We start from the raw sequence: 25,191 nt of genomic DNA, 5'->3' as shown, positions 1-25,191 counted from the left end.
TTTATTACTTTGATCATATTATAATAATAATAGTCATAATATTAGTGTATTATTAACACTATGACTTAATGAGCAACACAAATAATTTAATGTAGAGTCTGCATACCTTACAGGGCTTTGCACTGAAGATTACCTTTTCATATATCTAGCCCCATCATTTCTATTTCTGCTACTCATTCCTAGCATTGCTCTAATGCTAGTTACATCCCCATGTTATGGTAGTTGTGGTGCTTTCAAATATAAGCTAACATCATTTATTTATCACAACTCTGCATTATTATAACCTGTCTTTACTAAATATATATTTTGTCTTTTAACGTTGATATATTACTTTCATTGAATATCAGTCTTATTTCACTGCAGAGTTTGTTCACATTTTTCTTAGGGACTGTCTGCAAAAGGGTGTCCAGTACAACCACAATTTCCAACAAAGTACTATAAAATAGAAATAAATAGCATACAGGAGATGATGTCTGGAATGGTGTTGACTAGCTGCAATAATTTTGAAATGCCTGAGTACTTTTTAATATTATTGCAGGCTGAGATGTATCTTGGGATTTCTTATAAACTTAAAAAGGTTAAGGAGTTAAGCAGAAGTTTTTATCTGCTTGCCATTGTTCTGTTACTGTATGCTTTACTAAAGTTTGGTTAAATTTAAAAGAAAACTGTGCATGTTGCGTATCTGAAATGATCTGAAGGATTTGGATAAAGAAATATTATTTAAAATCATCTAAAGAAACATTTACTCTGAAGGGTTTGGATGAAGAAATATTAACACTGCCAATATAATGAGACCATAGCTGCCAAGTTAAATTAAATTGGATAGTTTTCCTGACTTTGTGCCAGGTATTCAGCTACTATTTTTGCTTAATGTTTACTAAGGTATTCAGACTATTTTAGCCATGTTGGCACTTCCTGTCATCTATTTTTCTATAGGGATTGATCAAACAGCAGTATAAAAGTACAAGGCATGCAGTGAAGAGGAACACAGTAAGATAATTCATCAGTCTCTGATACATGTTTTAATCTAATTTAAGGTGGCAGGAGATATAAAACCTATCCTGACTAGAAGAAAAAAATGTGTTTTACAAAAAGTGTAAAGTGAAGCTGTTGTGTACTTCAATGTGATGTCATTGGTGTGAGAACCTTTCAACAGATGAACATGCAAACGTCTAGCTTGTCTGATCTCAGATGTGGAGCACTATTTCTGACTCTTCAGACATCAGCAAGACATCACAGACTGCTGCAAGGAAAGGTTAGTTATTTCTCTTATATTGCTTTCTTGTAATTTGCATTGCTTCGCTGCCTTCATCTATTTTGTACATTGTGGTGTATTTTTATTTAGAGTGTTTTAATTGTATTCAGCTTAAAATTGCATGCTTAAGGTACGAAAGAGACCAGAGCTGTAATTCATGTGAGTCACAGAGATATTTTTTTCTCCATCCTCCCGCTCTGGTGCTATTGTGTTTTTAAACTCAGATATCTATCTAGTTACCTCAATGTTAATTTAACCACATATTTCCTTCCCTTTCCTCTTTCATTGGCTATTGTCATTAAGCAAAAAATTATCATTTTCTGAAGTCACTCACCTTCAGCTATTTGGCCATCCCACTGTATTCCATAGATTCAGAATACTAAGTGACCATCTCCATCCAGTCTACCTTACTCTATACCTTGCTTATTGAAATTAGTGGCTATCCCCTTAGATTGCTAAAGCTTGTATTACCCCCTCTTTCATATCTAACTGCTTAGGGCATACTGCAACTCTTAGGATATTAACACGTTCTTCCATCTTTAAAATCCGCAACATCTAGTCCAAGACCACCAACTATTGGAGAGCATTTTGCCTCTCAGTAGTCATCTTGGGGTTAGTGCTTCTGTTTAGCTTCTGAATAGGGACATTATTTTCTGGAGACTTTTGATCATCAGAAAGCTTGATAATTGTTTCACAGTGGTCAGTATGGAATTTGTTCTTCTATTTTACTCCTGGTTACAGAAGGAGCAGAGGGTATTGATTTCTGACTGTCTCTGATTTGGCAGTGAGTGTCTGTGTGGGACCTTCCTGATTGGTCTGGTTAATATTTAAGGCAGCTACTAGGAAAAGACTACACCAAGCCTACTGACCCCTGCATCATCTGAGACAAGAGTGTTGATCACCAAAGAACCTAAGGCCTGTTTCTCAACTTGGGATTGGTGTTACTTTTTTGCTTCTGGTGAGAGAAGAAACAAAGGCATTGTATCTAAGTAGTGTTAAGCTCTGGTGAAACCAGCACTAGTAATAACCAGGTAGTAGCCAATTAGGTGAATCTCCACTATTCATCATTCTTGACAAAGCTAAATCTTTTCATTTCAGTAAGTACTGTTAATAAAGCAGTACTTTCTTTTCATAAGAACTGCTTGATTAGCTGCAGCCTATAAATTAAATACTTCATCCATAAATCATCAGGTTCTATTTTAGTACTTTTTCCTCACATATTTGGCAGTGCCTTGTATACATGCAGGCACCTTGCATTGATATTTTTCCTGTAAAAAGCACTCTTGAAATTTCACCAGTACCTAACTGCACACAGGGCAATTAGTTTGCAGTGACAAGCACTGCCCCCAGAGTTGCAAACAAGATGTTCGTGACATTACTTTATATTCTCACCATAACTATCTAATCAATAAAAAGGGCCTGGATATGGACATCATCGAGCAGTGTAGAAATTGCCTCATGTTTACTGACAATCTCCTAATGCTCACATAAGCTGATGAGGTATGTGATGCCCGTGCCCTGGCCCAGCAATCAAGGAGCCTCGATCCTCACCACTAACACCAGAGAGGGCATCTCATGTATGAGGAAAGGATAACAAATACACACAGTAAAGTGCAATTTCCCTTAAGACCACACAGAGATCCCAGTCAGTCCAGGGCCGGTCCCTCCCTTGCTCTCCAGGTTCCCAATAAGACTCCCCACTAGCACATCTATAAGGTCCAGATCTCAGCCTAGCTAGGCAAGCTAAACTCTCCAGCACTCTCTCTGTCCAACCAGTGCTTTGTGTCCCTGCCCAAGTAGCTGACACACACACACACACACACACACACACACACACACTTTGAGATAAGAGTTTATACAACCACACAGACACTTCTGGGGAAGGCTGGCATAGGTTCTCCAGCCGTGCCCCTTTTACCCAGACTGTACAGTAGTAATCACTTGCCACCACCCAGATAATATTATCAGCTACCCAAAGGCCCTTTAAAGGATGTCCAGTTATTACTGCGCAATATTATTATCCAATTGGTAGATGTGACTAAACAGTCAAAGCTTATTTAGAGTGACTTGGACAATAAAATCTATAAATATGCAATGCACTCTAGAGCTTAAATTATCTCTACACAAACCAGCCATAGTTAAAAGGTTTTAAAATATTTAATAATAAATAATTAAAACCACAAGACAATACTTTCTACTACACAGAGCTAGTCAAGAGTTCAGAGATCACACAGAAATACTTAAAATAAATCAGTAGTACAGTTCTGACATCACAGAAAAACACTTAGTCTAAACTTTGGAGTTTCTAGCTAATCTAAAAGAAAACACAAGCCTAAGATAACTTACATAAGACAACAGGCAGAGTGCTGATGAGTTGGATATCAAGACAAAAATGCTTAATAATCTGGTCCTCACTGTTTAAATTGAAACTGCAGTTCTGCTAAAACATTACATCATTTCACACTTTCCTGGTGTTCCCAGGCTGAAAGAAACTGCATTTACATTCTTTTACACTTAGAGCAATAAAGGAGATTCCACATGTAAATTCTGGTCATTAACTTTAGCCTTAAAACAATAGACAGGAAGCCTTCATCTAGCCGGACTGGCGCTGACTTTAGATCAAAAGGTCCCAACATGCTTTTACTACATCAGCAGAGAGGACTGTTGCCACATTTTTGTAACAGCATTTTTTCATTTAAGACAACATTTCACAGTATTTACAAATGATAGAATTATGTACCAAATTCTATTTGATTAAGCTGGCAGCCTTCACCCATCTCTACCAGTCTTCACAAGGTACATGAGAGATGTATTTATATAATGTCACTAAAGGCAAAGGTCTCACATATAAGCACTCCTAATGTCAGTCAGGTTGTCAGTAATATACATGCTGTACCCATCACACACACTATGAATCAGACACATAAACCCAGATGTGCTAGGGCACTGAAATGTAACCTTCCTATAACCCAAAGACCTAAACAAAGTACACATAAGAAATGCCTTCAGCAACCCTGAACGTACTCTTTCAAAACAATACCCATATCAACGCATACAGCCACATCAACACATACAACCTTTACTTATAAGCCCCTAAGGCAAGCCACCATGCAATCCAACTTTCTGTTCACCAGAAACTCCATTGTGAGACCCACTGATGTCCCGCTCACTAGACTGAGTATCAAATAGGTCACAGTCAGTTGTTTATCAGAGGACAGGATCTGCCACATTTTGCATGCACTCAGGTCATTGGACCACAAGTACTAGTATGACTCAGTCATAGTCCATGTGGGTGTAAATGACCTGTACCTCCCTAGACTATATGAAGAGTGACACCATGGCATTCTCAGAACCTGTGCAGTAGGATGGTACAGTCCTAGCATTAAACAGCATTTTACTATCTCCAAGGATGAGGTCACAATATAAACAGAAGTTCGCTGACTTTAATAAGTGGCTTAGTTTTTAGTGTCATTCTAAGAAGGTGCAAAATTTATCAACATGGAAGGAGATGGTTATCAGACCACAGTGCTTTGCCAGTGATGATCTGTACATTTTCTCTCCAAACTTTCAAATATTAGCTAAAACATTGTCCTCCCACATAGTGTCTTTTTTAGGCAATGCCGAACTGAATGTACTTCCTACATAGCAAATCAAAACAAAGAAAATCTAAAGGTGTTACTGCTCAGTGCTAAGAGTCTAAATGGGAAACTCCATTCCCTTCAAGATCTCTTCACCCCAGAGAATACTGATGTCTGTGCAGTCACTGACAGATAGTTTAAAGCCACGGAAAGCACAATATCAGTACAAGGCTATAGCGCTTTCCACAGATTTAGACCAGCTACTACACAGAGAGGGACTAAAGGTAGAAGTGTCTCAATTTACATAAAAAATAAATAAACCTCAAGGCTGGTGAAACAGGACAATGAACTTGAGCTTCTCCATGTCCAAATTACCACAGGCAAACTCCTGTACAACTTCCTTGCAAACTATAGTTTACTGTCTATGAACCAGGAAGCCCACAGCATGTATTTAAGCTTACTGGAAACAATTACCATCCAACCCAATACCACATTCATGGGTGACTTTAATTACCCCACTGCTAACTGGGAATAATATACAACACCAAATATGCAGGCACAGAGATTCCTAGATTATAAAAAATACATTCCCTAGACCAGATTGTCAATATATTGACCAGGGGCACAAAAATACTGGATCTGTTTCTTACTAATATGAGAGAGTGCTGCATGTTCCTTAGTGTAATGTCCTCTCACATAAGGTCAGACCAAAACATTGTCTCCTTTGAAGTAAAAATAAAACCCAGAACCCCAGCTAACCCTGAAATGTTCAAGAACTACTCTAATGCTAACTTCCTATGGTTAAGTGATAACCTGGCAAAATTTCAAGCCCCCATAAAACCTGAGAACACTACTGTCTACTTAGAATTGTTCATAAGAACCCTATACAAGCATGTTAATAGCTGCATAGAGGAAGCTGTAACCACCAGGGAAAAGCAGAGAACTAACTAATTGAAAAAACATTAATACAAGCCAGTATCAATAGGCTGTATAACAGAAGGAAGAAAAATGGAAACATTTTAAAGGTATAGCACCCAGCATGGTAAACACACTCTCATGACACTAAACAAACAACTCAGAAGACAAATAAAGATAAAAGTTAGGTAAGTTTGGCCTCTCAGGCAAAGGACAACCAACAAGCTATTCTTTGGCTATATCCTCAACCTCAAAGGCAATATAAAATTCAGAGCTTGTTGTTAATGGATCCACCTATACTGAGCCAGAAGACAGCAAACCTACTGACAGACAAATTCATCTCTAACTTTACCCCTCTCTCCCCCTCAATTTTGAACAGTGCATCAATGGGTCCAGACAATATCCCAGAATGCCTTCTAAATGTCAGGAAACATGACCTATCAGGCCATCTGAAATCACTATTTAACTGTAAGCCTCCAAACAGGCTTCATGCCTCATGAATGGAAAACAGCAACAATCATCCTGTTGCACAAACATGGGCCATCTACAGACCATGGAAACTAGATACCCATAAGTCTCACTAGTCTCATATGCAAAGTCATGGAAAGAATTACCATGGAAATTATCAGTACTGACATAAGAAACCTCCAGACATTGGACCCAAAGTTGTTGTCAGCCTGACAGATGCCCCGCAATCTCCTGGCCTAGTAGAGAAACTTGACCTACATACAGTCCCAGCTATGAATGTCTTGCAGGATGCCACTGAAAATAATAGGGGGGTTGTAGTCAGAAAGGAAAATATGGACTCATTGGTCAGTCATCAAGGCACTCAAATTTGAGACAGTCAGTATTTAATCTGAGGGCCTCTAACTAAACTGTTGTTTCTGCATGCAGCAGTAGAGGATTTAGAAAACTGTGAGTAGTAGTGCGACTTGTGACTGGCAGGACTGGTGGAAGGGGTGAAGGGTTTTGATCTGTCCACCTTCTTACAAATGAATCTCTCAGAAATGCATAAGCTAACATCAAAATTTTCACTATAAACAGAGAAGGCTGGCGGATCTCTGAGACCAGCCACAGCAGCAGACAGAAAGCCTTGGCAAAATATCTGCAAGTTACTTGACTAAAGGGCTGAGGACCTTTTATAGGGCTGTGAACATTTGATCCAGACAGCAAAAGGATGACCCTTTATTCCTAGGAAGAATGCCTGTTTCAAGAATTTGCTCTCCCTGCTTTGAAAAAAGGAACACATTTGCAGATATGAATAAGCTGTGTTGTGATAATATCAGCCTAACTTATGCCACCTTAAGTGAGTCAATGTAGTAAGTGTCTAAACTGCCAGAGACAACAATGGATTATTTGCTGTCTATATTACTGAAACAGAGCATAGTCAATGAGATGTGGGCTAGTTCTGAAAATCAAAGGCCTATGTTTGCAAGAGAGGAGAAAATGTAACTTTATATTTATCTTGGGAGATGTGCAGCTATGCTGACTGGCTCATCAGCATCTGAACCCAAGGACAATATGCATGAGAGTAAACAGGAATCCCTTAATAAACAGGAGGCATCACACAGCTAATTAGTGTGGCAGCTACTCCCTTTGGTGCTGCATATATCTGATCATTTTGAAAGGCTGGATCAGGATAATGAAGGTAATAGGTAAGGTAAGAGTCTTTTGTGGTGGATGAGGGTAATACTCCATCAAAGAAAGCACAAATGACCACCATTCAAAAATGCATGTGGCAAAAACAGAAAAGAAAGAAATAAAGGACTCTAAGGGAAAGAAAATAATTTATCAACAAATGCTCAGAAGCAAGTTGGGCTGTCTCACTTGTTTTGCATTTCAGTAGAATGCATATAGCAATGCTGCAAGAAGTCAGTATTAAAAAAAAATATAAGATGTCGGACAAAGAGTTATGAGTGAAATAATGCCTGATAACAGCCACTGTGACTGCTCTACCCATGAGTGAGGAGCCCTCTACAGGTGCAGATAATTATAGCCCCTTCAGCCTCATCAGTCTTATATACAAAGCCATGGAACATATCATAGCAGAACTCATTTATGCAGACATAGGCAACTTAAATCTAGATTTCAGTAAGATTAGTTTTGTGAAGGGCAGGTCCTGTCTCCTGAAACCTAGTCAACTTATTTGAAAAGTGCACAGAGACTATAGGCATTGGCCAATATGTGCTGCTTATCATGACCTGCCCAAGGCTTTTGACACCATCCTCCATGCTGGTATTGCTTAAAAGTAATACAAACTTAATGTAAGCCATTGTGCTGTCTACTGTATAGCAAACTGAATATCTAACAATCCTAAGAAATTTTCCTAGCTAATTTTCCTATACAAATTATTAGCAACAAACTCAAACCCACACCATATTTTACTTTCTAAGACCAACATTTCTTATCTCTAACCACACTTTTTCCCAACTACATACTGGCTTCTATATCTCTTTTACATAACTATCATACTTGTGATTCTCCAGTCTTCACTTTCCACCCCCTACAACTATCTTCAACCTCCTCTCCTATTCTCTCATCTCTAACCTGACAGTGTTTTTTTTTTCTCCTCTCTTCCTTTGAATGTATCTACTCTTTTATTATCTCCTTTTGTCTACCTTATATAGACAGATTATGATGCATGAATATTTTATATTAAGCTGTTTAACTTTGTACACTGTATTTAGAAAATATGCGTGTTTTGACAAAGTATTATATTTTATGCTATTTTTAGTTGTCTAAATACCTAAATTGTTTTGACTTTGGAGCTTTTTTCCCCGGGCCTCCAATGATAAGTGGCATCTCTTCATGCCCAGTTTGATTCTCTCAGTAAACAAATGCAATAAATAAATAACAAAAAGTTGGTGGTACCCCCTCTGAACATAAATTTATAATAAGTGAGGTACTGCAGGGATAAGTGCTGAGCACTTTCCTGTTTGACATTTATTTTGCAGGCATCCAAGGCAGTATCCCTGAAGTGCAGTTAATTAAGTTTCCTGATGACTGCAAGGTTGGCATTATCTGCTCATCCACTGATATGAAACTTCTCCAGAAAGGGCTAGAATATGCACATACCTGGTATACTGAAAATGGTCTCAAAATAAATGATAAAAATGTACAGCATAATAATGTTTGAGAAAGGAAAAAAAAAGATCCCACCTCATATCTTATAAGTGGTACTCCTCTTCAAACACATGTGGTCATAAAAGACCTGGGTATATGGGTGAATAACTCCCTGTCATTTGATCATCATATTCATAGCTTAATAAGAGACCACTAGGCTAACAGCTTAAGAGTCCTTACAAGCCTAGTCAATATAACCCGATTTTACCGATTTTATTGGATGACGCAGTGGTGCAATGGTAGCATTGTCACCTCACAGCAAGAAGTTTTCAGCTGGTGTGCCTTCTGTGTGGAGTCTGCATGTCCTCCCTGCATTCGTGTGAATTTCCTCCTGGTGCTCCGGTTTCCTCCCACGTTACAAAGACATGTGCCTGGAGCTTTTCTCCCCAAGCCTCCACTGAAAATTGGCCTTGTTCCAAGTCAGAATTTTCCAGTTAACAAATGTTAAATAAAATAAAATAAATATGGCCCCTAAGGGCAAGAGGATGGCATGGATTTGTGCCTATGCATTGAGTATCTTACAGATTTTCCTTGTCCATAAGGGACACAGGCACTACCTCAGGTGTGAATTTGCAATTCCCCATCCATTGATCCAAACTGCATTTGAAGAGGGCCAAGGAAGGGCTCTGCTTAATGTGAATAGCAAGCCTGTTCCAAGACAGGGCAGTCTCTGAGCCACATATCTATCTCTCCAACATGTTTTCTCTGATTCACTAAGTTTAGATCTCTATATCTGGTGACTCTCATGCTGCTTAACTTGTGCATATGTAGCAGCTTCATCAGGGCTGGATTTACAAGTGCCTTGTAGATCAGGCATATATCACCCCTTAATAGTCACAGCAGGAGATGGAGTAAAGGGATACGGCTTTCAGTCTGTCTGCGTATGGCATATTGTATTCACCCTATCTGAGGAACCTCTGAGGTTACTCCAACTACTGTAAATGCCTATTCAAGTACATGCCAAATGATGGATTGTACATAATTATTGGTCTAATGAGAGCTGAATGTAGTGGGACTATAATTTCCTTGGATTTGGATGCCATACTTTTACTTATAGTTGTGTCACATAAAATGACTTCCTCACCACTGTGAACACATGGTGGTCAAATCTCAGGCTACTATCTATCTGTGTAACTAGATCATTCACCTCTGAGTCTACTGTTAGGGGTGCGCTACTGATGTTGTAATTTGCAGGGGTGTTTAACTTCTCAAATTGTATGGTAATGCATTTTTTCACATTTAGTTTTAGGCCATGGTTCTGGCACCAAATATTTGTCTGATCTAGACCCTCCTGAAGGATATATACATCACTGAGGCATTTAATGATTGCCCCCAGGTTGCAGTCATTGGCAAACTTTGTCATCCAGAGGCCTTCCAGATTAGCCTTGACTTCAAAGAAGTATATTCTGAACAGAAGGGGTCCCAGCACTGAGCCTTGTGGTACACCATTAGTAAATGACTTCTGCACTTTAACCACATGTGTCCTGTCCATGAGTCAATTGGTTACATAGGGATTTATGTGCAGTTTGTGTGTTTATTTATAATACCTGAGTAGGGAATGGTGTCAAGTGCCCCTTGGTAGGGTCAAGGTAGGTGGTGTGTAATGTTTTACCCACACCCATGGCCTTAATGATTTTCTCAAATAAATCCACCAGATTCAGTAGGCATGACCTGCTCTTGACAAAGCCAAATTGTGTCAGGTCCAGTGTTTGGAGGTTTCCTTTGTCATTATTTATTAGGTCTTTGATTATTGTTTCCATGGCCTTACATAAAAGACTAGACAAACGTATGTGTTTGTAACTTCCATGGACAGTAGATGGTCCCTCTTTATGAAGAGGGATGATTGTTGTTGTCCTCTACTCCATTGGGACAAAGCCATTTCTATGCAGTTCTTTATGTGGTCATACAGGACTTTTGTGTACACCTCTGAATAGGTCATTGAGTTTTCTGGATTTGGGGCAACTTGGAAACTAGCTATGTCATCCCTTAATAGGGGGTAATTTACCTTGGAGAAGTTCTTAAAGTTTTTGGGGTTAGGTGGGGGAGACAAGTTTTACCTTTATTTCAAGGGAAACTGCTTTATGATCTGATCTTATCAGTGAAGAAATCACACTGGGGGAGGGGGGTACATCAATCTCCCATATTGGACTGTACCAGATCTAGGATATTTGTTCCCTTAGTAGTAGTGCAGACTAGCTGCTCCATGGCATTTGACTGTACAAAGTCAATAAATCTTCCGGCCTGCATGTTAGTGGTTGAGTATGCCTCCCAGTTAATGGAGGGGTAGTTAAAATCACCCATGAGTATGGTATTAGCCTGGATGGAGAGTGATGCTAGTAATTTCAGGTATGATATATGGGTTTTCAGGTTCATGGTTGAGAACCTGCAGCTATAAAGAATATAGTAATGGATTTTTCCATGGGTAGTTGGACAGAGAGTAGCTCGAGCATATCAAATTGTTTGACCAGCCTTGAGGTATGTTTATCCTGTCTCGTGTTTCTACCATAGCCAGGAATTCATTTTATTTGTTTTAGTTAAATCACAAGGTTAAATATTCAAGATCCAAAGACATCATCTTACCTGTTTACTTTTCCCTTATCAGACCCAATATTGAACACATTGTCCCCCTTGGTATGTATAAATCTAAGCATATCACTCAATTGGAAAGGCCCCATCAACTGTCACAATAGATTTGCACAACTCTTCTTATAGTCAATGGGCTATCAGTTGCTCTGAGATGACTTATGTCTGGCCTCTCAAGCCATGAAAGACCTAATTTTATTTGACCTATTTCTTCACAAAATTATTGGCTCTACAAATATCCATACTAAGAATTAAAATGTACACCAACCAGTAAGTGGGCGCCACTGGAGGTATAGGTTCTTACTCAATGTATTCCCAGCCTGTGGAATACCACTGCATGTCAAGCAAAGTACTACTTTATCTGCCTTTAAGGCTAATTTTGATGATCGGATAGCTAGACATAAATTTATGCCAGGGTAATCCTTTATGGCCCTGCTTGATTTGGGAGATGAACACTCTTATATACTCATAATGGGTGACAGGAAGCCCCAGTGATCAGTTGCCTAGTATTGTTCCTGTGTTCATGCATATGCTTAAGATAAGTTATGCACCCATATACCCAGGTCTTCTATGAGAGTTGTTCTGTTATTAGTGTGAGAATACTTAAACTGAATGCTGTTAGACTCTATGCATGACAGCAAGAATAAAAGGCTACTGGGGAAATTTTTCACCCCACAAGACAGATGGGAACTGGGTTCATTGTATGCCCTAACAAGATCAGACTGGGTTCATTTTTACTCTCTTAGAGGAACTACTGAGGATGAGTGCTATGATGCATTATGTGACGTTGCAGAGATCATGTCACCTAGTCCTGAATCAGTAAAAGGCTAAATCAATACCAAATGATGACACTTACTGGAGAATGCAAGGAGGTTGCAAGCAATTTATGGAGGAACTGGAACTTAGAGACTTGTGTGGGAAACAGATACACTTGATAAAATGTTTACTTTTGTCAAACTATACATTTTTGTTTGTAACAGACTGGATATGCCAGTTAGCTGACCATGCTGTGGTGATTTTATATATGACCCTGTCATATCAACTTAAACTTACCCATATAGGTAGATATAATCCTTTGTTATTTTATGATAAAGATGTAAAATCATTTATTAAAATGTGGTTGAGGATGGAGAGAACAAGATGGCTACTAGCCTGTAAATACTGCTGCTCCTTAGCTCTGACCTATTTTTTAAGAAAAACTCTGTTGAATGGTGCTTAGCTCAAGCAAAAATTATAAATAACCTTATTTAACTACTCAAAGCTTCAATATCTGACTATATATTTACTTGATAACCAATTCTGCATCCTTAAAAGAAGTTGATCCAGCTGGATTAAAGCATCCTGATATCCTGGGCATAGCCACAAGGCATTGATGGCCTGTTACTCAAGATCCAGAAATAAATAGAAAGGGCCTAAGATATCAAGTGAGGATATGGGGGTGGAAACACAAACTACAAAAGTAAAGTTTTCAATGGTTGGTTCTCCAGAAAAGGAAACTATCACCTAAAAAAAAAAAAAAGAAAGAAAAAAACAGAACTACTAAGCAACAAGAATCTTCTAAAATAGCCAGTAAACCAAAAACTGACTAATTGGAAAATCTTGATGACTTGAAAATAGCTCTACAACCTATTCAACAAGCCAAACAGGATCTATCTAAACAATTTCAATCATTTGGCAAATCATTTAACCAAATACTAACAAGAATGGAAAAAAACAGAAGCAAGGATCTTTGTTAATGAAAATAAAATAGACCAGATACAGAAGGGCTCTGAAAATAACACTAAACGTATGCAGGATCTGCAAGCAAAAATTACCAATCTAGAAGTGAGATCAAGACGAAATAATAACATCATCCATAGAATCCCCGAACACTACCCAAACCCCATTCTTCTAAGCACAATCGGTTAAATCCTGAGCACATTACTTAATAACCAAAATGAGGCTAAACAAATGGTAACTGAAAGAGCTCAACGGGCGATCATACCTGCCCAAATCACAAACCAACCTAGACAAGTCTATGTAAAACTATTAAACCATCAAGATGTCTTAAAAGTATTACCAGCTGCCAGAAAGAAAAACATTTTATTTGGAATGGATGTAAAATCTCCTTCTTGCATGATTTACCAATGCAGATTAAAGAAGCAAGACAAATCCTTTCCCCCTTCTGTGCTTTCCTGCTACAAAAAAAAAAAAAAAAGATCAAGTTCCAAATGAAATATCCAAATACACTGTTTTTCCAGTATAAAGAAATCAAATAGTCCACCTCAACAATTAGGGAAGCAAAGACCGCCTTCCTGGATGCTTTTAAAGAGCTACTTTTAAACATAAATGCCAATCGCTGATGATTACTCAAAATTAAAAAGATCTAACCTGCTATTTTGTGGTGTTTTCCAAACTCTATTTTGTCTGATTTGCTTGGTTGCAATTGATCTTGATCTTGACTGGAGCTACAGTGGATGTATAGAACACAGAGGAACCAATAGGTTCAAGTGTTAATTTGCACCTGACCACCTATTTTGTTAGAGTTGTGTCAAATAACACTTCCCTTCATTGTTTCCCCTCATTAAAAATCAATTCCAGTGCTAACACTTGCAAACCCAGTTGTTCAAGACTTATAGTGGACGTACAGATCGCAGAGGAACCAATAGGTTCAAGTGTTAATTTTCACCTGACCATCTATTTTGTTACAATTGCGTCAGATAATACTTCCCTTCATTGTTTCCCCTCATTAGAAACGAATTCCAGTGCTAGCACTCACAAACCCGCATCGTTGTTCAAGACTTAGCAGTGAGCTCTATGAATTTGCATTTAAGGTGAGAGCCCTCAAGCGATCTGCTTCATTCTTGGTTGTGAATACATAGCTAAGATCCTCCCAGTGTGTAGCCAGGTATTATTTTGTAGGGCTACGCTACATGCTTCTTTCTACATCCCATTTCTTTCTTGTGTGTCTGTGCTTGGTAATTATGTACACGAAACTTCAGTAAACATAACCTACTGCACATATATAAAGTGTTGAGCAAAGTTTGATATCCACAGTTGGACTCCATAGCTCCGTGGCACTGATAGGTTGTCTCAGAAAATGAGAGTGGTATTTTCATTTAACAGGATGGGAAAACGGAGCTTGATGAATTTAACATGCATTTGTTGTGTTAGAATCAATGTATAGATGTATGTTGGCTTGTCATGCAATTTTCGTAGTCATGAGCACTTTATTCCAGAATCACTCAATTTAACAGAAAACACTACTTTCCATTTGAACTGTGAAGGCTTGTATCACCTAAAACCTAAGACTGAAGATAGGAAAGCATGGAAAGGTAGGGGAAGGGAAGGAAGAATCATGAAAAAGGTCTATTTGGTCAACTTGTACCCTTACTGAACCTGAAATTATTGGTACACCACACTGAGAATCCCAATTAAAAATGGTGGCAATTATTAAACCAATTACTTAACACTTTTCTCGGCTATATTATGAGCTAACTTGCTGGTGCATGCTTTCATAGTTTAATGAAATCACAATATATTTAAGGCTTCAAATAACTGTGCTGTATTATTTAAGATAAAGGTACACTGCTCCGGCCATTATTGTACTAAATTGTAGGGTTTAATGAACTTATATTCAGCTTTGGTATTTTAGTTTAAATGTCTGTTCATTTAACTTTTGCTGCCGGGAAATAAGTTACTACCTAAGATAGAGCTATCAGTGCTTTGCATAAAAAAGCTTCTATAAGAGATGGCAACAGTAGCTTTTGTTAAACGAAGATAAGTCAACATGACATTTGCTGGTTAAAATGAAAGGTCAAGGGACCAAAAACTATACTAGTAACAGAATCTTAAATACATTGTGATTTTTTCATTTTAAGATTACACTGAAAGTATGACAATTATTAGTTTTAGCTATAAATATCGTTTTCTCTTTCTAAGAACTTCTATACCTACATGCCTTCACAGGTTATTGCTCTACAACCACTTTAACTCTTCCTCTTAATCTTTCCCATTACTCTCGCGACCTCAACTCTATACTCGATTATAAAAATGAACATACTGCCAAGATTAGTATATTTTAATTTATTTATTTATTTACATTTGTTTACCGGCAAAGTCCAACTGGTATAAGACCCATTTTCAGTGGAGGCCCAGGGAGAAAAGCTCCACATACAGAGATTATACAAAAACTTATACAAGAAATTATACAAAAAAATATATACAGGACATACAGTACACCAGAAGTTACATTCTGTGCTATTATAGCTGACATTTGTATTATACAATCATCTGATATAATTCCTTATTGTAGTGTAGACATTGTAGTTTCTCAAAGTAAGATGAGAAAGGGATTGTAGGGGGGAAATTGGATAGAAAAAGATGATGTTAGATATAACTACTCAACTGATAATACATAACTTTGAAAAAAAAACATTCAACCCTACCTAAATTTATATGGTCTCCTAAATCAATTAGAATCTCTTATCAAAAGTTGATATGCCCTAAAGATAGAGGGGTTTAAACCTCCCTGACTTTAAACTCAACTCGGGCATAATTAACAGTAGTAAACTAATATTAATTGCAGACTATAACCTAAACAGCAAAGAATGGTCCCCTTCCTGGGTGGAACTTTACTATAATTATGTCAAATCTCTTAACTTCATCCCTAAAGTGCTCCCCTTCCTGAATAAACAGAGCTTGAAAAAAAATCCAAATTGCACACTTCCCTAAAGAAAAAATATACTCCACTTTCAAAAGTTAGTTGACTCATTGAACTTATCCAATGCATTGGTTATCCTACAGCCTTTACATCTTAACCCAAATCTAAAAATGAATAACTCAATGTTAAACTTAGTTTCCCCCTTTTAAAGGAGTGTAGGATACTTGATCTTTATCCTTATTGGGATCAACCCATCTCAGAACTGAGATGTTCACTTGGCTTCTAGAGACTCTGATGTCTAGTATGTAATGCAGTACTCCACTGCTAAGTGTGAAATGGCTGGGATGAGAATCAGTACCTCCAAAACAATTATTTTTAGAAAAATGTGGATTGCTTTCTACAGATTAGGGAGGGAGGAAGCAGCTACCTGAGGTAGAGGTGATTAAAGTATCCTGTGATCTTGTTCATGAGTGAATGTACAGGGGCATAAGATATTGAATAGTAGATGAATACAACAGCAGTAGTACTGCACCTTTTGTACTGGATGTTGGTAGTTATATAGTGGAAGCTGAGCCCTAGGGAAAAGCTATCAATTTACTGGTCTGTCTACAGCCCTGTCATCAGCTATGGTGAGATCTGGGTAATGACTAAAAGAATGAGATTCTGGACACAAGCAACAGAACTCAGGTTCTTTTGCTGGATTGCTGGGTTTTCTTTGCATAACAGGGTGAAATGCACAGCAATCCAACACAATCCAGGAGTAGAGTTAATGATCTTTGAATAAAAAAAAAAAACAAAAAAAAAAAAAGTTGTTTGAGGTGGTTTGGACACTGAAGGAGGATGCTTCCATGTTACTTTCATGGAAGAGGGTATTCTTGAAAGAGTTCATAAGGCAGACACCAGACATTCTGCACTAACATTAGCTGACCTGAGAATGCATGAGGGTTCCCAGGATGGGTTGGAGACTGTTGCAGGGATGGACAAGTTTGTTCTGTCTTGTTTAGCTTGCTACAAACTATGCTCCATGCCAGGACAAGCAATTTAGAAAATGTATGTATGTTTGTGTGCACTAGGTAAGTACCTATGTAGTTATACAAGCATTTATTTATAGCTTCACAGGTTCCTACTGAGCTCATGGCCATGGAGACCATTGAGAAACTCTGCCACATCACCCAGTACTGGTTGCAGACTGTCAATGCCCCTCATTAAGTAAATTTTCCCAGCTTTTACCAACATATCCCATGTGAAAACTTGGAATCACCAATCCAGTCATCTGGATTGCTTTTAAAGATTGCTAAAGAATTATCCTTCTTGATAAATAAGATCAGTCTATTCCAGAAATGGGGAATACATTTGGTTAGGTAGCTTTCTATTATACTATCTACAACCAGTTCTATGTTGGTGAAGAAGTTCAAAAGGTGCTGGGTCATTCATATCATGGAAGGGTAAGCAGAGATTCTCCCTTCAGGAGTTCATATGACACTGAGTAGGGCAACATGGCTTTTAGTTTATCAGAGCAGCTAAGGCTGCTGAGACATTAGATCTTTTTCTTTGGTGAGGAAATGTTGAGGTCACTCAGACTGGCCTGATGCTTAGTAAGATACATGCCAATTATATTATTATATTATATTATATATTATGTATTATATTCCTCTATATTCAGTGATGGACCTAAAAAATGAAGAATAATGTAGAATTAGAACTTCTTTAGACTGTGAGGAGATAAAACAGAGTATAAGTCTATACAGAAGGATTTTCTCAGCAGCACAGAGACACAGTGGACAAAGGAGGCTCTGTTATCAACACTGGTACCCAAGTCCCTGATGACTATGAAATATTTAAGTGGATCGTTATCCATTTGGCAAATAGCAGAGAGGGCTGATTTGCCAAATGAAGCAACACTGCATTTCTTGGTGTTCTGGGTAAGCCCATGATTAACACAAAAAGCATTGCCTTGATGCTGTGGGTAGGCCTGTGATTAACACAAAAATCATTGCCTTGATTTTGTGGGTATGCTCATGATTAATACAAGAAACATTTGCTTGGTATAGCCCTTACAGAAACATTTGAGTATCAGAATGGGATTTACATCTACCCCCCCCCCCCCGATAAACCCCAACATTTTTTGTTTGTATGTTCATTTATTTAGTTAGTTAGAGACCAGTTACTTGCTGTATATGTTTTGGTAGAAATGCTACAAAGTCCTTGGTAAAGGCAGATCAGACTGAATGTGTACTTGCCACTGATACCAAGATATCTTTGTGAAACATAGAAATGAAGAGGGACATAGAGCAGATACTGAACACTGATTGAGACTTACTGTACATTTTGCCTTAAGCTCAAAAAAGAGACTGCAAGCTTAGCAGGTAGGAAGGAGAAATTATGTTGCATAAAATAAACACAGTGGTTCAGTATTTGTCTAAAGTGATATCTATAGGATAGGACAGGAGAATTGTTAGATTCACATTACAGCCCAAATTATAGTTTTAAAATTCTTTAATTAAAGCTTCTGGACAAAGTTCAAACTCTCGAACAACTTTAAATATTACTCTAATTCAGTTAAGAAGTTAATATAATAACAGGCTTCCCATCACATAGTTAAAGCTATGGTTTTTGTAGTAATAACTTTTGGCTTTGAGAGTTGTACTATAAGTAGGGTAGTAAGCTAGAAAAACAATGTTCTTGAAGTGTGGATCTTGAGGAAACTTGAAAATCCCATGGAATTCAAGATGATTAAATCAGTCATTTCTTAAGAAAATAAATCTAGATTGTTCACTGGATGGCCTGATAGGAAAATTGATGCTCAAATACTTTACCCATATAATCTGACGACAGGATTCTCTAAGGAAGGCACTGATGCTGGGGAAGACTGAATGCAAGGGAAGAAGAGGCAGCAGAGACTAAGATGGATAGACAGCATTAATGATGCAACAAATATGAATTTGTAAGATCTTAAAGAAACAATTGTTGACAGACAGGCCTGGAGCACCAAATCATTAAAGTTACAGGGAGTGAGACTCAGCTAAACAACAATAACAACAACAAACTTCTTTGCATTGCTTCAGCTTCTGTTGCTTCATATTCTACATCCTTGGTGTACCTCGATATTTATCTTTGTTTCAAATAATACAGCAACAGTTTGTATTTCTAATAATATACAGTAGCTATTGTCTGTGAATGTTGTAAATTCTAACATTCACACAGACTATATTACACAATTATGTTGCTGATTTATGATACATTATTACTTAAAATGATTCACTGTGCTAAAGTATACCTTGTTTTTTTTCTTTTTTTTTTCATGAAAATAAATCCTAGCTTATTTCATTGCTGAAGACAACAGTAATTTATCATGTGGTTAGTCCAAAGCTCCAGATTTGTACTATTTCTCTTTAGAGCTTCTCCTCACATATTTACATTCAATGAGATGGCATATGGTATTCTCCATTCTCGCTTCAGTCAGGCATCAACTGTATTAGCATGAATGCTGACTTATTTATTTCTGTTCACTGAATTTTATAAAATTAATAACTGATGTAATTTCTCAAACTATACTTGATATGAATTCTGAGCTGCCTTATAGAAAGCATGTCAGCTGTTCAAGTAAAAAGCAAAATTAAACATCAAATAAACAAACACAAAATACTGGAAGATGACTGCCTACTGTACTGAGTCCTTTATTATGAATTCATCAACTTTACTGTGGATACTGGCAAGATCTCCACCAGTTTCGCGGCAATAATCTCGTGCTTGCCACCATGTCTTCTGGTGTTCATCTTCAAGCATGAAAAGCTGTGTGGAACAAAAAGTAATATAAAGAGGGTTATCAACTACTATGGCCTGTCAATAGGGTTGAAACATATAAACATGCATTTGAATGGTGAAACTTTTATGTTTTTTGCCACAATATATCGGTGGTTCACATTGTCAAACACAGAGTAATAGACACTAAATATTCTTTTTTGTTATGCAATGTTTTTTAATCTCAAAGAGTCCAAATATATTTTCTGATTTCTTATTGTAGTAAAAGAAAAACTGATGCCACATACAATGTGTTGTTGCTTCTCATAGTTCTGAGAACCCATAGTTATAAGATTTAGTTTCATTTAGTTCATTGTTAGGTCACTGGTGTTTCTATGACATCTTGGGTCAGAATATGTTTGTGAGTTGTTGTTTCTGTTCATAATAATAATTTTATGTTTGCAAGGAGGCTCAAACATCTAAAACATTAAAAGTAAGCTAAGATCCATCCTTTTTCAGCACATTTTCTACAGTTGGTATAGATAATGACTTATTCCCTTTCACTCATGTCTAACTGAATACCCTTCTGGTCAGAAACTTAGATTCATAGTGATCAATTAGATTTTGTTTGTGCTATGTAAACTATTTTGAACACAGCCTCTTATATCATGCATTCAGGACATCAGGATATACATCTCTATGTCCTGACATTTGTTAATCAAGGTATTTTAAGTCTCACTCATTGATCAAGTAAATCCTTAAAACTATCCATTATGGCCTTATACTGATAGTCCTTGTGTGGGCTGAGAGACTGTTCCAAATTCTAACTACTCTTTCATGGTACCACTTTTTCTTTATTAATCCCTGTCCTAATACATGTCTGACAGATTCAGGCTGTGTTCACTATTAACTGATCCAATACATTTGTATAAAAATTTGTTTTCAAATGTTTTATAAAGCAGTATGAAGTCATTTAAATATCTTGCTAAGCAAGATGAAGCCTTCTCTCACCCTTCTAAATCAGCCTCACTTTTATTCATATCTGAAAGCTCTTTCTATTAGTTTAATTTTTTTTTTTTAATTTTACAATAATAAACCATTCCACCAAATTATATTATAGGTGCTACTAAATTATAAAAAAAAATGTCCGCTAGATATGCATATCAGATATTATACGTCTTCTTCCTAGCTTTAATTTTTAAATCATCAACATAGCATTCAAATGTTAGCTTACAACTGCAAGTATGCCTAAATCCTTACATATATTTACTCCTTCCCTAAACCTATGAAATATCTGACTTATAGCCACAAGCAACCTTTAAGTCATATACCATTACTGTGCTTTCACATACAATTTCTGTCAAATAACTTATAGATGTCTATCGCCTGATTTGGTATATATTGTCTTGTATGCAACTGATCATCAGGGGAAATATGCATGGTATAATTTTAATATTATCCACAAATTTCACTCATCACTTTAGAAACTAGTAAACCACTGATACATACTGAGAATAGGAGAAACCAACATATTTTAACACAGCTGCTGCTTTAGCCCCTTCACTCTGACCATAGTGTGCTCACCACCCCTTTTACACTGTCTTGTGAAGAGTGTCCACCTATCCCCAGTTGCTGCTCTTCACTGCTACCTGTCCTAACAATTCAGTGGCTCAACTAAAGAACCCTCAGTAAGTGAAAACTGACCCTTACAAGGACTAAATTTCAGCAGTGTATATTATTCTAAAGCCTGTATTCCATCGTTAGTGCTTTGTGTCTAGTGGTTGTACATACTACTCGGTGTAGAATTATAGTTCCCCTATCCCATTCAAACCCATGGTAACTAAAACTCTTCATCTAACACCCATATTAGTTGTTTTTCCCCCTCCTTTTTCTCTCAACTGCCAATGTTATTCTCAGGCTCTCCTGTAATCTGCTTTAACTATTAAGCTCTAAAAGTACAGTGGGTCTTTGCCTATAGAAGCTGCTCACCTGTAGTTAAATAATGATAATTTGGCTGACTGACAGGTTTTGGTAGCCATCTCTGCCATCTCTTGGCTGTGGTTCAAGAACTCTGTTGAATATATCTGGCCCCTCCATCCCCAACATAGTAACAGAGTTTGAATATCCCAGTGCTGATCTGGGCACTATGTTCAAACAGCCCAACGTAGATGCTGCTTTAGCCCCTCTCCACTCCGACTGTATGTGCGTGCCATGTAAGTGTATTGTTAACTTCATTTTCTGTTTGTTTTTTCTTTTTTTTTTTTCTTTTTCAAAATGTTTTTATTCATTCTATAACACAATAACTTAACAGTATAGTAACAAGCAAAAACAAATAAAACTACAATGTCCATAACAACTAAAAAAAAAGCAATATACATAGGACATTTAATACTTCTCTAACAGATTAGACAATTTTGTCCAAGCAATTAAATGATGAGTTGTGTTGTTACTCCTTGCTTTTGTAGTAGCAATCTCATTCTTACAAATGTATTTCACAGGATGAATAAACTCAGCTTTAAAGAGAGGAGTAGATTGGGATTTCCAATTTTAGTAACAATTTTCCTTGCTATAGAGAGGATAGACCATAGTGAAAATGTTTGTCTTTTAGGAATGACTTCAGGAACAGGAACATTAAAAAGGATAAGGTAGTCAGAAATTATGCAGTTGTCATTCCATAGAGCTTTACAAAGATATTTAAAGTCAAACCAAAATGGGGAAATAATTTTGCAATTAATAACCATATGTATCCAGTCAGCATCAGGGTATTCACATCTCTAGCATTTAATTTCATCTTTCTTGTACATTACTGCTAGTCTATATGGGATGAAAAAAATATCTATGCAAAAATCATATGTATACATGCCAGAACAGGGAAGATGTGAATTCCTTCACTGACTGTAAACAAAGCTTTTTATCTTTTTCTGAGGATACTTGTCTATTAATGTCACTGCGGTGGTGGTGCTGCGGTAGCATTGTCGCCTCACAGTTAGACGTTGCCCGTTCGATTCTCAGTTAGAGCGCCTTCTGTGTGGCAACATGCATGAATGGGCATTCCTTCGTTGAAGGTTGTGCATTAGGCCCAGCAAGCCAGCACATCAAAATCTACTGCCAATCATTAGCAGACCGGAGTTCCGCTGTGGTGACCCCTAACCGGGAAAAGTCGAAAGAAGCAAACAAACAAACTTGTCTATTAACTTCACTTGAGTAATTCCAAAAAGAAGCATCTGTTTTGCTAAAATTATTTCTGAGGATTTTATAAATAACAGGTAAGTATGAATTGTTCTTGGGTGAGCTATTAATAATTGTTGAGATAAAATCCAAGATTTTTAAGTTACTCTTATTGTATGCCTATAATGAGGGTACAAGCTTAGTAAGTATAAAATCCTTACAAGTTTGGCTGTCCAGCCAATTGCAATTTTGCAAACTATATCTGCTGATCAAATAGTCTGCAGAACTTATTTTATTAGCTGAGATAAATTGATTCCAATATAATAGATCACCCTTCTTAAATTCTAACATTTTCTGGGTATCAAAAGATATTGAACTTTCACTTTTGTAAGCAATAGGAAACATAATTATTAATAAATTCTTAATTGATTAGAAAATATAAGCTTTGTAAACAACAGCAATATTTGGTTTCTAAGAGATAAGGGAACAAGTTTTGACCTTTCACTTTGAATGTATATTTTTAAAATCTATATAAAGATGTTTGTATGTATTTGATTATATGGTTCAAGCAATGTCCTAGTACTATTTAGATGTACGGTTTCATGGATTGATTTTCAATATGATATATAAGAAGTATTGTTCCAAAGCAACAGTATGTTAATAAATGTGTAGTTTAAATAAAAATCAATATTTGGAAACCTTACACCTCCTTCATCCCAGCTTCTGGTGTGCCAGAGAAGAAAAGATCTTGTTTGTTTAGAATCCAAAGGAAGTTGGGTAATAAGTTATTCATTTTCTGTTTAATTTTGACAGGTGAGGTGGCCAATGAATGATATTTTAGGTAACAGTATCATTTTGATTAAAGTTAGTCTGTCTTCAAATGTGAAGAAGAGTCTATTCCAACTGTCATTTAAACTAGTAATTGAGTTTATAAGTTGTTGGTAATTAGATGTGAGTGATTTTTTTTAATTAGATTCAATGATACCTAGATATGTAATATGCATGCCCTCCCAGTTTATGTCTCTTTTTGATCTAAGTTTCATAGTAACATTTTTATTCACTAGAAGTGCCTGAGTTTTATTGTGATTTAATTTTTAGACCAGAGATGTTTGCAAAGAAGTCTAGATTATGTAATAGGTGATCTACTGAATATTCAATACCATTAGACGTTAGTAGGTCATCAGCAAACAGTTCTATCTTGGGAGATAATTTGTCTGACACTTTATATCCTTTAGCTCTGTCATTATTTCTAACACAATTTGCAAGAGGCTCAATAGACATGGCAAACAGTAATGGGGAGAGGGGGCACCCCTGTTTAGTACCTCTTAATATTTCAAATGGGCTAAATAGATAAGATCCAATATTTACATAGCCTATAGACTTTTTGTATATAGTTTTTAATTAATCCTATAAAGTTTGGGGAGAAACTGTATTTTTGCAGAGCTTTAAACAGATATGGCCAACTTAGGGAGGCAAAAGCTAATTTTTTTTCTTGTTAACTAAGTCTATTAAGGGCAGTAATCTAATTATAGTGTCTTGTACCTTTCTGTTTTTGATAAACCTAGTTTGATCTTCATGAATTAATACTGAAAGAATATTATTTAATCTGTCTGCTAAGACAGACATGAATATCTTGTAATAAATGCAAAGCAAAGAAATTGTCCTGTATGATGTGCAAAGGTTGGGCTCTTTATTTGGTTTTAAGATGGGAGAAATGATAGAATATTTCCATGAGGGAGGGATGTTTGCTGTAGTTTTAACTTCTTGGAATACACTGAGTAAGATTTTCAAGTTGTTATCAGGTAAGAGTTTGTAAAATTCTGGAATTAGACCATCCAGCCCTGGTGCCTTTTTTGTCTTAAGATTTGTTATTTGTTCCTTTAATTATTTAAAGGAACATGGTTTGTCTATGTTATTAATATTGTGTTTGGATAGCTTCTTTTGAATATTATTAACACAGAAGTTGTCTATACTTTTGTTATCACTTATAGATGAGTTATTACTATTAATATTCTTGTAATGGTCTTTAAAACATAATAAGATAGATCTGTAACTATGATAGTCTGATTATTTCTAATGTATATTATTTTTTATATGACTTTTTTCATTCAAATATTTAGATCAAATTGCAATCCTGTGCATACTCTTGGGATTAATTGAGTAGGATTATAATCTGATTTTTTCTA

General features: G+C 36.7%; 1 protein-coding gene across 1 annotated transcript in view; it reads right to left on the bottom strand.

Moving 5' to 3' along the window:
- LOC122796778 (macrophage mannose receptor 1-like) overlaps positions 1-25,191 on the bottom strand; it is a 2,090,270-nt gene that overhangs the window by 1,406,859 nt on the left and 658,220 nt on the right. The window contains exon 13 of the mRNA XM_044065506.1: positions 19,761-19,888. Within this exon, the coding sequence (XP_043921441.1) occupies positions 19,761-19,888 (128 nt within the window). The remainder of the gene's footprint in view (positions 1-19,760; positions 19,889-25,191) is intronic.

This window comes from Protopterus annectens, chromosome 3.part0, assembly GCF_019279795.1.
Source record: "Protopterus annectens isolate FY-2018-M chromosome 3.part0, PAN1.0, whole genome shotgun sequence".
Classification (NCBI taxonomy): Eukaryota; Metazoa; Chordata; order Ceratodontiformes; family Protopteridae; genus Protopterus; species Protopterus annectens.
This window is presented reverse-complemented; position numbering and strand designations above follow the sequence as displayed.